Source organism: Petaurus breviceps, unplaced genomic scaffold (genome assembly GCF_028583685.1).
Source record: "Petaurus breviceps papuanus isolate PSGF00001 unplaced genomic scaffold, PetGlider_PUasm1.0 229, whole genome shotgun sequence".
In the NCBI taxonomy this organism is placed as follows: Eukaryota; Metazoa; Chordata; class Mammalia; order Diprotodontia; family Petauridae; genus Petaurus; species Petaurus breviceps.
This window is the reverse complement of record NW_027185903.1, coordinates 2743955-2759719: the sequence shown is the minus strand read 5'-3', so window position 1 is coordinate 2759719 and position 15765 is coordinate 2743955. Positions and strand designations below refer to the sequence as shown.

The window sequence follows — 15765 nt, the reverse complement described above, 5'->3', positions numbered from 1 at the left end:
TCTTCAGGCCCTAATTTAGGTATTGGTATATTGGGTTACAGAGTAAAAATGAATAGAATACACTTTTTAAAAATCCCACAAAATCATTTGTGTGCCAGATACAGTTCTAATGGCCAGGTTTGTTCATGTGTCCTGAGTTTATTTTACTTTAACATACTTGCTGCTGAATCTTTCTGGGTTTTTGAAGTTAAAGAGAGCTTTTGTGATTGGCTGAGAACAAGTCATGGGGTCAGGCCTCACCCAAACTAAAGATGCTTTAGCCTTCTGCTGCAGTACATTTTAGGACAAAAAGTCTTGGAAAAGTATGAAAATAGACATGTTTAGTTTGCTTTGGAAAAGGGGAAGATTTTCCCTCTCAAATTGCTTGCTGTGGGACCTTATTCCAAAGCTGCCTAAGGTTATTTTTCTGCGTAAACACTAGCAATCACTCTCAATGTTAAGATATTCTCACAACAGTTCCCTTTCTTATTTATGAAAGCTTACTTTCTAGGAAATATGTTTTAGATTGATACCTCTGATTTCCAGAATCCTGAGTGATTGGAGCAACTTGAGGTTGTTGTATGATAGGTGGTTAGGGACTTTAGTTAAAGATGTGTGTTCTTTGTGGCTTTATCAGTTGTCCTGGAGGGAATAGATTCCCTCCCCTTGGAAGCCAGCCTCTGCCAATATAATGTTCTTGTCTGGCAGCTGGAGAAAAGCCGTTTAAGGAATTCATGCATTAATGTTCTTTGGCCTTTTGGTGTCTGCCATCTCTACAAAAATATGTGCACAAAAACTTGCAGTGATACTCATGCATTTAAGTAGCATTGTGGATTATTTAGATGAAGGCTGAAAGGACAGTAGGCAAAAGAATATTGACATCAATGTGTATCCATCAATGACTTTCTTGTTACTTAACATGAAATTGATTAGTGGTGAGTATATTTTATAAATGGGAGCTAGAGCTATAAGAGAAAGTTGTGGGGTTTAGGGAATTGGATCTGTGGTTGCCTTTAAAAATTTTTTTCAATCAATAAGCATTTGTTTTATTTTTTTCACCCCCCTTCTACCTCTTTCCCTTTCCCATTGGGGAAAAAAAATGAAAGCTGAAACCCTTGTAACATATACATAGTCAAGCAAAATAACTACTCACATCTTTGCCTCTTTTTAACAAGATAATAGATAGGACATAGCTCTTATATGCCTTGCTGGCATAATGGATTCTCCAGTTTCTTAGTTCCTCATCTCATAAAGTTATTTCTTGGGTGACATACTACCAATCATCAGTCAGAACAACATTCCACAGAATTAGCACCCTGCCCTATCTAACTGCAGAGGCAAGCCCATATGCTGTTCTTCTACAGTCCATGCAGAGATCAAACATATTTTGAAAAGTAAGACTGCTGTGCTATCAGCTACAGTTTCGATTTGATTAGGGCAGCTTTTTTCTCTCCTTAAAAAAAAACTTTTACTACCCTCTGCTAGGTTTGGTCAAGAGAGAGGTTTATGGGATACCAGCTGCTCTTTAAGGAATATAGAGTGTGAACTTCCAGAGGGCTATGACTTCATAGGCCATCCTCCGCCCCACCCTCCCCCAGATGTGAAAACCAAATGCCATATGCTGATTGGGGCATGGCATAGTTGTTTGAAAACGTAGAAGAGGTCCTTCAGATGGCTTTGGACACTAGAGTTCAGTGACAGAGCCAGAGCTACCTTAGCTTCAGAAAGCTTGCCAATCATCTCACCAGGAGCTGCCACCACTCTCAGTAGGGCAGTCAGTAGGAGATGTGAGAGAAAAGAGAATGGTAAGGGGAAGAACACAGGCATTGGGGTTCAGGTAGAAATTGTGGGAGAGAAAGTAGTTTGACCTTTACTGTATGTCACCAGGAGTCTCTAGTCCTTCAGGTAAGGGTGATGAAGACTAGACCTGTGAATTCATTAGAATAGGGAACTCCTCAGTGAGGTAACTCCTTCTACCAATGCAGGTCAGCACCTTGTCTGCAACCTTGTAGTTTTAGAGTTGCCTAGAACATTAAGAAATTTAATTGCCTTGCTCGTGTTCTCATAGCCAGAATGTCTCAGAGATGAAACTTGGAGTCCAGATCTTCTGGAGCAGTTAGGTGGTGCAGTGCTTAGTATGCTGTGCCTGGAGTCAGGAAGACTCATCTTCCTGAATTCTGATCTGGTCTCAGATAGTTAATAGCTGTGGGACCCTGGGCAAGTCACTTACTGTGTTAGCTCAGCTCACTCCACAGTCTTTGCCAAGAAAACCCCAAATGGGGTCACAAAGACATGACTGAAAACAACTGAACACACACTTTCTGGCTCTGAGGCTGACTCTGTTACACTAGGCTATGTTTTCAAATATGTAATTAAACAATAGCCTATAATAGAAATTGTTTACAGGTTTTTTTCTTTCAACATATCCCTATTTGCTCTTCCATTTTTCTTGTTAGAATATACCACTGACTCCAAAGTATGCTGAATATACCTTTTTTTTCCCCCCGTTTAGAAAGCCACATAATAATCCAGCTGATTGGTGCAGCTTGGGCTGAGAAGCTAAAGAGAAAAGGGGTGTGAGCTTGGTGCAGAGGCTTAATAGAATAAGTAGGGATTGCCAGGCCTTTTTCTCCATAGTACTGGGGGAATTTGGGTTTGCTGTTGCTGAAAAGAGCACTGGATTAGAAGTCAGGAGACCTAGCTTCTAGAATTTAGCTGTGTGACCTCAGGGAATTTATGTAATTTCTTTATGTCCAAGTTTATTTATAAAATGGGGACTATCTCCTAGCTTTGTAACAGCATTTTGTGCCTCTTTTTCTATGCATCTGTCTATTTATATTGGTCAATAAATAGCTATAGATAGAAATAGATATTTATATAGGTATATCTAGGTGATAGCTATACCTATATAAATATGTAGATTTGGATAGAGAGAAAGCTATGTAGTTATAGATTTATGGGGGGGGGCGGGGAATAGAAGGTGGTATTTATTAAAGTGGCCTTGGTGCTTAGTACATACTCAGGGTCTCTGTCTTGGGAAGATGATAACTGTGAGAGGAGAGAGCAAGAAGGTATTGAGTGGAGAAATACTGTAAAAGAAGAGAAATCTAGAGGTCTTGGATTTGCAAGTATAGAGAAGTTTCCTAGCTCCTAAACTTATTTGTGGCATAGAGTGCTAGATTAGAAGTTATAATCGTTTCATTCTTTGCTAGGCACTTGCTGAGCAGTTTTGTTTTTGTTGAGTCATTTTCACTTGTGTCTGACTTTTCATGACCCCATTTAGGGTTTTCTTGGCAGAGATACTAGAGTGGTTTGCCATTTCCTTCTCCAGCTCATTTTATTGATGAGGAAACTGAGGCAAACAGGGTGAAGTGACTTGCTTAGGATCACACAGATATTAAGTGTCTGAGGCCATATTTGAGCTCAGGAAGATGTCTTCATGACTGCAGGCCTGGCTCTCTATTCACTGTCACCTAGCTGCCCTTCGCTGAACAAGACTCCTTTCTAAGTGATCTGTTGTCTCCCTTTTTAAAAAATGTGCCTGTGGTATAGGCCTGGTTCTTTCTGGACCATCCAGTCTCCTTTATTTAGGTGCTACGCTTTGGGTTGGGATACTTTGTTACTCTTACATAGGTATATATTTTTTGATGCACCGAAAGAACCTTTTTGATATTTTCTTGGAGGACATTAAATAAGAATGAAGACTATTTCACTTAATCATAGGTAGTATTTTTTTTTTTTTTGGAGGGCAGTTGGGGTTAAATGACTTGCCCAAAGTCACATGGCTAGTAAGTGTGTTAAGTGTCTGAGGCCGGATCCAAACTCAGGTCCTCCCGACTTCAGGACTGGTGCTCTATTCACTGTGCCACCTAGGCCTCCCCAGTCATAAGTAGTTTTGCTCAGCCATTACAGAGGGTAGTCTGTCTCTATTGCTCTCTCTCTCTCTCTCTCTCTCTCTCTCTCTCTCTCTCTCTCTCTTTCCTTTTCTCACCTTGTCTTTTCCCTCAGTCCTCTTTTTTTTTAATGTACCCCCCTCCCCATCACCTGATAAGGTAGAAATGCCAAAAAAAAAAACCCCAAAACAAAAAACAACCCAATCCCATGGGCTCTTTTTATGTAATTAAATGACTGAACTTCCTTCTTGATCTTAATGTTCTATTTTAAGACAACACAAATGGTATTTATAGAATTAATGAGCTGGGGACTTTTAAATAACAAGTGGTACAAATTTACATTACAGTTATATACATTACTTTATAGTATGCAAAGCATTTTCACATTATCTCATTTGATTTTTGCCAACAACCCTGTATAGTAGACAGGAAAGTGTTATTCCCATTTTATAGGTGAGGAGATCAAGACTTAGGAAGGTAAGGTGACTTACCCAATATCATGCTTCTAGTGAACGGAACCAGGTCTAGTATAAAGGTATCTTTTTTAAGCTACTATAGTTTTGTGGAATCTTTCTGGACTATAATACTAACAGTTCAGGCTTGGTCAAGCAGTCGATCAATCAGTAAACATTTATTGTGTCTGCTGTGTTCCAGGTACTCTGCTAAACTGGGGGTACAAGTACAAAAAAGAAAGCTGGTCCCACAACAAACTTGTGATTTAATTGGGGAAGGTAACATACGGGGGGGAGACTGAAAGGGCCTGGGAAAGGGCAGAGAAGTTCCAAATAGTGCAGCCACATGAGAAATGAGGAGATCTACCCTCCAACGTTAGGGACTGCAGAGTTGTTGGGATATTACAGGATAATGAGTTTTTCCCAATAATAAGCAGCTTGGTTCATGGTGGAAAAGTTAGAGAACTCCCAAAGTAGAACAGCTAGGTGAGAAATGAAGGCTTGACTGACATCTGAGAGCCAGCTGGATGGGAGAAGCTCATCCACAGATTGGCTGCCAAGGTGATGAGTTTTTGGGTGCAGTACTTCTGGGAGACCTTCTGAGTCTGCCCCATGGAAGCAGTGTCCACCGTGATGGGAGTATTGGATCATTGGTATGCTTTTTCTGAAATAAGCAAATTGACCAGCTAACTATATTGATCTGATCCCCCTTCTCCTCCCTGCCCCCTCTACCTTCTTTACTTTTTTTTTTTTTTTTTTTTTTTTGCTTTTTGGAGGGAGGAGGGCAGGACAGTTGGGGTTAAGTGACTTGCCCAAGGTCACACGGCTAGTAATTGTTAAGTGTCTGAGACTGGATTTGAACTCAGATCCTCCTGATTTCAGGGCCAGTGCTCTATTCACTATGCCACCTAGCACCCCTCCCCCCCATCTTTCTGGATAAACTAAAAGGTCTCCAGGTTTCTGGTGGTTTCCACTGTAGTGGGCTGCATAGCTAAGGTGCTGTTACACAAGGCCCTTTGGGTCAATTAAGATTAGGGGATTTTTGGAACCCAGTTTGCTCAGTCCCCACCTGAAATCCACATTCTTTGTCTGACGGCAGGGTTTTGAGGAAGCAGATAATATATCTGACCCAGATGGGAAAATTGGGACCTGGGGTGTGTCAGATAAAGATAGGACCCCTTCTTGGGTGCTACAAGCTTAGCTGCAGCAGCAGGAAGAGAGCAGTGTATGCTGGTGAGTCAGAGGGCTTGGAAATGGGAGTTGTCAGTTTGTGAGCATGTGGGATTTGTGTAAGTTTACTCCTTTTGTTTCTTTCAGCAGTATTCCAGTCTTTGGAAACACAAATCTGGCAACCAGACCCTCCACATGGTCTAATCTCTTGTGTTTTGAGTTGACAAGGCAGATCTCCCAGTTGCTTCCCATGTGTGATATATGCTCCCACTAAATAACCTCAGATTTCAAAACTACTAAATTTCCAATCTAATAGTGTTTGTATACTGTACTTAACCACCTTCTCCCCACTCCCCCACCCCATAAAAACAAGGCTTTCTATACCAAAAAACCATTTAGTTTTTCACTCTGACTTCATAAACCTAGAAAAGATTGAATCCTTTCAGTCATCTGGCAGAAGACATGTATACCCATGTTTCTAGTCTTATTAATTTCACAGAAGGAGGATGGGGGAAGACACCTCAATGTGATTAACTTGGAAAAGGAGTTATTCTGGTCTTTATTTTAAAGTTATTTTGTACCATAAGGAATACAAGTAAAGCTGTGTTTATGCAGGCACTTCTTGAAGAGGCTGTCTTTCCAGGAAATAATGAAGTTATAATCTTGTGCAGAAAGTAGGTTTTCCTTTTTTCAGTCACCTTGAGGGCAGCTAGAACCCTCCTTGAGCTTTTGCTTATGAGTGGTATTTTGCCTGTGAATGGTCATTTTGACTCCTTTTTCATCAAGGACCTGTTTGTTCATCAAGTTTAAAAGAGCAAGTTCTAGACATGGCATTCTGAAAGTGATTTTTTGAGTGGCTACATTTAGCACAGAGGTTGGTACGTATATTGGGGTGTATCAATTATTGGTAACCATTCTCGACAGAGTAGGTTAGAAGCATAGAGAAATTGCCCCTCTCTCACATATCTTACCAATTATAGACAGACATGGATTAGCTAGTACCCCTTTTAAAAGAAGAAAATATGCATGATGTGTCTGGAGGATGTCTATCTACCCTGCCTACTTTAGTATCTATTTAATGAGATATAAGCCTTTTTAACACCAAGCAGGGATTAACTACACAGGAATTGGGGGCTGGGTGGAGGAACAAAGCCTAGGCTAGTTTTTTAGACTTGGGTAGGATCCTATAATGGGGGCTTTGAGCAACAGGGTGGTTGAGAGCACTGTGTGGGACGGGGAAGACAGACAACTAACTTTAATATTCCCCAGTGCCCTGTCAGGGACTTCATGCCAGTGAACATGATGATCTCACCTGTCTGAATTTATAAATAGCCATATTCTTTGTGACTCTAGACAGTTCCTTTTTCTTTCTGCTCCCCGCCTCAGTTCTTCTCCCCCCCCCCCCCCCCAAGAAATACAGAATATTTAGAGATAGAGCCTACAAGATAATCCTTATAGTTGAAACCTTTTGGACTTTTTGTTACTTTGCAGACTAAAGCCCAAATAATATCCATACATACTGCAGAGTTGGCACATTAGTTATTTCCTCTGGAATATTTCTAGGTTGGAGTAGACTTCCTTGATGAATTCTACACATGAATCAACCTCTTTGTAACCTATGTTACAGTAAGAATTTTAGGAATTTCCTTTATTACTTCTTGTGTGCTGTAGCCACTGAGAGAAGAGCTACATTTACAAGGTAAAGCAACAAAGCTGTCCTGGAAATAGATGTGGTAATTGGTATAAACAGTATCTCATTTAGTTGCTTGTTAAAAAAGAACAATATACCTATTGGTATTCCATGTGGGGTGGTCCTCAGAACACTATATGTCTTTCAGATTTTGTGCTGTATTTTTCCCATACATAGAGACAACTGACTCTTCAAATTGTTTCCAGGTGGTTCATTTCCTGTCGATGGAATGTTGAGGCACGCTGGCCAACATCAGAGAGGCTGTCCAGTCAGAAGGGGGCCGCTATAAAAGCTGGGCCATCTGCACCATGGGCCAGTGTGTCACCAAATGCAAGAATCCATCATCTACATTGGGCAGCAAAAATGGAGATCGGGATCCCAGTGGCAAATCCCACAGTAAGCGCAGTGGGAGCCATCGAAATGACCATACACCACCTTGTGGGAAGCCTGGTGGTGACATCCTTGTCAATGGGACCAAGAAGGCAGAGGCAGCCTCAGAGTCATGTCAGTTTCCAACATCATCTGGAGATGCCAGGAGGGATCCTGAATCCAGCGCTGAGGAGTCGTCCCTGCAAAGGATGGAGGAACTATTTAGGCGTTATAAGGATGAGCGGGAAGAGGCAATTTTGGAGGAAGGCATGGAGCGGTTCTGTAATGATCTGTGTGTTGATCCCACAGAATTTAAAGTACTGGTCTTGGCTTGGAAATTCCAGGCTGCTACCATGTGCAAGTTCACAAGGTTAGTTAGACGTGTTTTTTGTTTGGGTTATAGGGTGGGGAGGGTGAGAGGAGGGACTAAAGGGAGCTGCTGTAGAGGGGCACAAGGAAGAACTGGAACGGGATGGGGGAGATCTAGATTCAATTTTGGTTCTTTACTTCCTAGTCATAGGGTTCTGGGGAAGTCATTTTATTGTTTTTTTCTCAGTGATTTCCTAAAATTTACCATGGTAAGAGACTTAGGAGTAAAGATTAATGAACTCATTCTGTTCTCTCCCATGCAAGTATATGCATCTTACCCGTTAAAGTTTGATAATTTATAAGTGCCTCAGATAGTAGAGATGCTCAAAAATTAAGCCAATAGAGTCTAATATCTCATGCGTCTACAAAGATGGAATGGTGCTCAATTCTTTGCTGATATTTTTCCCAATTGACACAATTTTTATTTAATGTTCTCTAATTTTGAGCAATTAGTGGAAATAACTATCCACCGTCAGCTCTGCAGCTAGGGGGTACAGTGGACAGAGTACTGGGCCTGGAAACACGACGACTGGAATTCAGATCTGGCCTCAGACACTTACTAGCTGTGTGTCCCAGGGCAAGTCTCTTACCTGTAAAATGGGAGTAATAATAGCACCTATCTCCCAGGATTATTGTGAGGATTAAATAAGATAACAATTATAAAGTGCTTAGTGCAGTGCCTGGCACCTTCAGTACTTTATAAACCTCCCTCCCTCCCTTTTTTTCTGTCCCTTCCTACTTCCCTTAAACTAGATGTCAGGGTCCCCAGACTTAGGTCACTTTCCACTGTTAAATCTACGATCCACAAATGAGCAGTTTATTTGTAGTTACTGAAAGGAAGAATGGCCATGTTTTTTATTCTCTAGTTCCTGGAGATTATTTCTCCTGAGAGCTGTCACTGGTGGTGGTAGACTAACCTCATATCCCTTTAGGGGTAGTAATAACTACAAAACAACACTCTCTACCCCAGAATATCCTTAGTTGTTATTGACATGCTCTCCTATTCATGATATTCCCATGGGATATGGGAATGATCAGAGATTGTACTTTCCTGTACTGAAGTGTGCTGAGGAACTTCATTCACAATACTAATTCCTCACCTACACCTTCAGGGGATCTGATTGAAAATTCAGAATCATTCCTTTTCACATCAGAGGATCTGAATTAAATGGTCTTTCAATTGCCAGGGAACAAGCACCCAGTAAACAAGATCTTGACCATGGGGGCTCTTCTGACTGGAAACCCAGCATCTATGTGACTGTTTCTTCCTAGTTTCTTCATCCATGTCCTCTTTTCTCTCTTCTCTCTCTTTCTCTCTCTCTCTCTCTCTCTCCTCTCTCCTCTCTCCCCCCCCTCTCTTCCTCTCCCTCTCTCCCTCCCTCCCTCCTTTTGGTGGCCTCCTCAGTACCCATGGATAGTTATCTTCTCCTGATCTCCAGACGTTTCCACTGTATTTTAACTTCCCTATTTCTGTGAAGAGGGCCACTGTCCTTGTCACCGACGATTGAAACCTTGCTCTTCACTCTCCCTCAATCCCCATATCTAGTCAGTTGACAAAACCTGTCTCTCATGTACATCTTTTTCTCTCTACTCACACAGCCACTGCCTTAAATTAGCCAGTCAATCTGAGCATCTGAAGCATTGTGCTAAGCACTGGAGATTGAAGAAAGGCAAATAATAGTCCTTCCTTTCAAGATCACAGCCCTTGATAACTTCTTGCCTGAACTATGCAATACTGTCCTAATTTGTCTTCCTGCTTTCACATTGTCCTCTCTGTAATTCATCTTCCATGCAGCCACTAAATTGATCTTCTTAAAAATGCAGGTGTGACCATGTCATTGCCCTGCTGAAGAATCTTCAGCAATTTATTGTCTCTAAGACAAAGTAAAAATGCTTCTGTTTGCCCTTTAAAGCCCCTTCCTATCTGGCTCTAGCCTGTCTTTCCAGGCTGATTTCATGTTTCTCCCTCTCAAGTACATTATATTCCAAACAAACTGACTTACTTGATATTCCTCATACACAGTGTTCTATCTCCCATTTCTGTCAGTGACCACTCTGGGAATGCATTTCTTTCTCATTTCTGCTTTGCAGAAACTTGTAATTCAGCATTTAGCTTTCTGGATGCCTCCAGTTGTTAGTGTTTCCTACCCCCTTCCTCATTACTTTGTCTTTATTTTGTATATAATTCTTATTTGCTTATTATCCATTTGGGTGCTGTTTCTGCCTAGTGTGAAGGGCAGCAACTGTTCTGTTTGGGTTTTATGTCCCCATCCTGTCTTGCTTAACAAATATGCTTTGAATTAAATTGAGCTCTGTCTTGAATTGATACTTTAATGAAAAATCTGAATGTGTTTTGATGCCTTTTTTTCTATTTCCCTTTGTAGGAAGGAGTTTTTTGAGGGCTGCAAAGCCATAAGTGCAGACAGCATTGATGGGATTTGTGCTCGGTTTCCCAGTCTCTTAAATGAAGCCAAGCAAGAGGATAAGTTCAAGGATCTCTACCGCTTTACATTTCAGTTTGGCCTGGACTCTGAAGAAGGGCAGAGGTCACTGCATCGGGAAATAGCCATTGCCCTTTGGAAGCTCGTCTTTACCCAAAATAACCCCCCTGTATTGGACCAGTGGTTACACTTCCTAACAGAGAATCCCTCGGGAGTCAAGGGAATCTCCCGGGACACATGGAACATGTTTCTAAACTTTACTCAGGTGATCGGACCCGACCTCAGTAACTACAGTGAAGATGAGGCCTGGCCTAGTCTCTTTGATACCTTTGTGGAATGGGAGATGGAGAGAAGGAAAAAGGGAGAGGAATCCAAATGTCTGACAGCTTCAGACACAGAGAGCCTGTGTCAGGAGGAGCAGACTTACCCGTATGTGTGAGCAGCCGGGACTGAACCGCCTGCTGTCTGTCATCCTTCAGCCAGTGGAGAACTTGGAACTTTCTGGAGATTACTGAGGATCCGGATATTTTCTACTTTACACCTTTCTCTGCCTTGTATTTGAAAGGGCTCTAAAATGCTGTATCATGTTTTAGGCACTTTCTTCATTTTTGGTTATTCTTTTTAAAACATTTTTTTTTGGTCCTGAAATATTTGACCCTGGCTACATGTTGTGTAATTTTTTTTTTTAAGCCTTCAGATAGAATGAGTCTGCCATTTCTTGCACAATTTAGATTTTTTTTGGGGGGTGGGGAGGGTTAGGTTGAATTAACATAACAAAATGATACAGTGCCAGATCTCAGTTTTGCATACTACATTTTTCAGGGCAGGTCTGTACTGTGTGTAGTGCTGTTTACATGGTTGAATTTAGGTTGTAATAATTATTTTACAAGATTTACACAGAGCTGAATAGCAGTGTTAACTGTTAACCACTTTGCGTTAATTCCCAGACAATTTGAAGCTCTAAAAACAAAGGAAAACAATTTGCAGTCTGGTGAAATCCTATTTTAAGCTAATTCATTAGAAACCCTAATTTTTTTTCTCCCTGTTCATTCCTTCCTTCATCCATTGCATTACATAGTTTATTCATCGACATGCTGTGCCTGTCATTCAAGTGAGCGGTTTCTAATACATTGTACTGAAAACCACTTAAGCATCAAATGCAGAGAAAGCAGTGCTACCTCAGTTTTGCTGGAAGTAGACCTCTTTGATAGTTTTCTGTCTTTGATGAAGTTGCTGTATTTTCATGTTCTAAGTGGAAATACTTTTTTTTTATTTGACTCGGAGCCAAAGGTTCTGTTCCCCATGGTTGGCCAACTCTGTGCCCACTGGCCAACTAACTTGAAGGAAAACTGTGGTATGGAGCTCTGCTTGAATTTTTATTTTGATCTCTCAAGTATCATCAGCTTACTTGTCTGGCAAGTGCAGGAAGCCCGGCTTGGCCTCAATGCTGCCAAACAAACGTTTGAAAGTGTGTTTAATGGTTAAACCCTTATGCCCTCTCCCTTCTTGCTGCAGCAATGTTGTCACCTGACCCAGTGAGTTATTTATTATCTTTTTTTTTTTTAATGTTGGGCTCATTTGGGGTGACGTGATGACTGTTTAGGTTTACATAAATTTCCCTCCCTCTCCTCTGAAATTTCTTAGGTTCATTGCCTGTTTAAACTGGTTTGTAAAAGGGAAGCAGCCTTTAGGGTGCAGAGTGTGTGGGGGGAGGTGGGAGTGTGGAATGAAGGAGGCTTTTTAAAGGCTGTTTGTTGATGGAGCCTTTGAATTCTGGAATCAAAATCTGGACCATTTTCATAAAAGAGGGGATGAATTCTTGTAGCTTTTTCCTTGCCCAGAACATAGTACTGGTTGATCTTTATGATATATTAGGATAAACCTTAAGGTGACTGATCTCCCAGACTGGGCCATTAGGAACTGGTTTCTTGTCCAAACCTAATCCCAGTGGAGGGATCATTTCTTACATTTTGGTTTTAATAAATTAGTTTGGTAAGGAAAAGAGGAAGGCACTGGGAACTTAAACAGTGTACAAATCTGCATCCGATGCTTTGGAACTTAGTCAAAATAGAATCTGTCAAGTGAAAACTTTTTTATGCCCTTTTATAGTAAAATTTGTTTCTTAATATTTAAGCCCATTTTCTGCCCATGTGCTGCACATCCTTTGGCTTGGGCATGGTCTGTTCATTTCTAGCTCTCACCCCCTTTACTAGAGAGCTTGAACTTACATCTTTGCAGGAATGATGTTTTGTGGAGTTTCTGCAGTGAATGTTTTTCTATTGAACTTAAACCTTTTGTATTGTAACTTTTTAAAGCCCTGAACTTGACAAGTTTCCCTTTAAAAAAAAAAAAGAGAGAAAAAAAAATCTACATTTTAAAACTACCACAAAGTGAATAGGTGAGACTGGAGGCCTATGGTTAGACTGAAGGGAATTTGGCTGATTTCCTTGGATTAGCCACAGCTGAGCCTTGTGGCTGCTTAGCTGAGGCAGCTTCATTGAAGGCCTTCGGTAGCCCCAGCAGGTTTGGTAGGTTTAATTGCAGTTTTAAGATTGAAAAAGTACTCCCTTTGCCTGAAAATGCTAGAGTGAAGACCATTCTTCTCATTTCAGTTTGTTTTACAGTCCCTAATTCTTGAAGCGCAGTCTCAGGCATCGTTTGAGCAGGTAGACATGGTTGCTTCTAGGGGAATAGAGCTCATCACATCCCACAAGCAGCAGTCCAGTTGAAAAGGGGGTGAGGGAAGCCATAAGAATCCTCTATATCTTAGAGGGCTTGGATTCCCTTCCTAGCCTAAGAAGAAGGCATTCCGTATAGATGTACTGTATTATGGGTTTGGTTTTTGTTTATTTTAAATAAAAAAAGAAATTTTTTAGAGGAGCCATTTTTTAAAAAAAAATATTTTTAATGAACCATTCGTTATAAAAATGTAACACAAAAGCAGTTCAGATTGCAAATGAGCCAGAAAATGGAGTGTTAAGTCAAGTACATGCTGTTCCTACCTCCCCACTTTGTGTCCCTGTTGTACAGCAAGGAGTTAAGATGTATCTTTGTTAGCTCTGGATTGATTGTGGTCATGAATAAAGTTAAGCATAGGCTTTTATGTTAAAATCCCTCCCTCTTGGAGGTGTGGGTTTTCTTGTTCCTGCTTCTTGGAAATGAAAAGTTCATTACTATTAACTCTAACATGAAAATGAGCTTGTATAATGACTGAGTTGTTTCTGTGGAATAAGTAAAAAAAATATGTCAAGTGTGTATATGTACAGCATTGGGATGCTGCAAACACTGAGACATCTTTTACTTTTAACAGCAAAAGCCAGAAGTTGACATAAGACCATGGTATTTTGGAAACCATTAGGAACTTTTGAGTGTGGCTAATTACAACAAATTAATATATATTGGGAAAACTTGCTTTTGGCAAATTGCTTATGAGCTAGTGTTTCCTTAGTTTACTAGGACACTAGTATGAGATGAATCTTTGGCATTGATTTTTCTCTCTCTTTTGTCCCTAAGAAGTGGGACACAATTGGAATACATTGCCATGGGTAATAAAATACTACTCATTTTAGGCTAAGTAGCTTTCCCACCTTTCTTGTGATAGTTGTGTCCACTTGTGTGAATTGAGACCAGGAATCCACACCTACTAATTCTGATAAAGGAACATGTTTTAACCATTAGTGATTAGAAGGTGATATGCTTGTGTTAGAAATAAATGGAAATACAAATGTGCAACATCCCTTGACCCAGAAAAATCTCATTGAGATGTGCAATATTTTCAGTATTATGCTTACTTAGGAGAGAGACACTAACCTCCTTTAAAAAGGAAGGGTACAACTGCAGTATTAGGCTATTTCTGAAATGTTGCTGACCTCCTAGGTGGTGGTGGTGGTGCCAAAATTTGTTTCTGGGTTCAGGTAGGAGTGAGGCCTGGTTGATTTGTTTTCACAGCCTTATGTTGTATATCCAGGTATCCTGGAAAAACAGCTGACTCTGAAGTTAAAAGGTTTATAGTGCATTTTAGTTGCAATAAAAATGTCTACTGAGAGTGGTGGCCAAGCCTGAAAGCTCTTTGCTTGAAAACAGGACAGATTGTTTATCATGGAGAAGAGCAGTGTTACTGATTTGCCATATCTAAAAGCTGAGTGTATGGCTTGATGGTGTCTTTGGTGGGCAGAAGAGCAGAAGACAGCACAAAGGTGGACCCAAATGTAAGATAAAGGCCGGGAGCTGATTTTTGATCCATTATTTGCTTTGCTGTTTGTCCTGTTTGGGTTTTTTTTTTTTTAATAACTGGCAGTAGTGTTTTGAATTAGACTCTGAGTAACTGACATAGGCCTTTCCTTAGGGGAGTTCAGCAGTATCTTGCCTGAGAAGAATGATGAGACTAGGTTGTTGAAATACATTCATCTGAATCCATCTGATCCTAACAAAGGATTACTCATTTTTTATCCATCTTGTTTGTGGACTCTGGAGAAACTTTACCACAATTTATCTCCCTTGTTATGCTGTAATTGGAGCATTTAGTCAGTGGTTCTCAAGTTGGCCTGGCCTCCAGGGCTGCCTCTTTTTTGAGGAATAGCAGCTTTTGCTTTTAGTATGTTTGGAACAAAACCTGATGTTGGAGCCCCAGTTGTTGCAGAAAGGTATGAACAGAATTGAGGTAACCCATGGGTCCTGTTTCTGGTCTAGATGCTGGATTATCTTGGTCTCTTTTTACAGGCCTTCTTCTGTTCCTATGAAGCCCACCCTACATTCCACAGATGATATTCTTGCCCCTCCCTCATTCCCCTTTCCCGGAAGAAAAGAGAAAACTCATCAGAAAAGAAAAAATCCACAAACTTTGGAAATTTCCAAAGGATACTACTTAGCAATTGCTGCAGTTCATTCCGGATAAATATGTGATTTTTTTTTTTTGGAAATTCCTTCCCAAAGTTATTGCCATCTTACCCACCCCTGCCCTGCCACACGAATCCCTTGGGTCTATATGGTCACTCACTTCTTAACCTGTTGCACTAATGGGCACAGTTTTGTTTCAAAGGGAAATTTGAAGCAATAGGCAACAGGGCTTGGACAGATTAGTCCTGCAAACAACTTGCCTTAATCTGTTGGGTTGATTAGTTTATCACTAATGTTGTAATCCTCCACCTTTATGTATTTTTAATGGTTTTTTGATATGTATCCTTTACTTCAAGGTTGTACAAACTGTTGAAAAGCTACCTTTTGTGTTTTCTGCATTGTTGCACTCTTCAAGTGGCCCCTTTTTAATATGTGTGTTACCTTGTTACACATTTTGTCTTTGGTGTCTACACTATTTTTCCCCTTAAATGTATTTTATTTGAAGGTTACCTGCTGTTGAATTTAATAAATTTGTTTACTTGATTATTGCCATTAATGCAGAACAA

The 15765-nt window shown here is 40.6% G+C and overlaps 1 protein-coding gene across 5 annotated transcripts in view; it reads left to right on the top strand.

Annotated features, from left to right (window-relative positions):
• DCUN1D3 (defective in cullin neddylation 1 domain containing 3) overlaps positions 1-15765 on the top strand; it is a 34557-nt gene extending 18792 nt beyond the window's left edge. For all 5 annotated transcript variants that reach the window (XM_069096081.1, XM_069096077.1, XM_069096079.1 and 2 more), the window contains 2 exons: positions 7391-7923; positions 10307-15765. In XM_069096081.1, coding sequence (XP_068952182.1) covers positions 7493-7923; positions 10307-10802 — 927 coding nt within the window. In that variant the 5' untranslated portion in view covers positions 7391-7492 and the 3' untranslated portion in view covers positions 10803-15765. The remainder of the gene's footprint in view (positions 1-7390; positions 7924-10306) is intronic.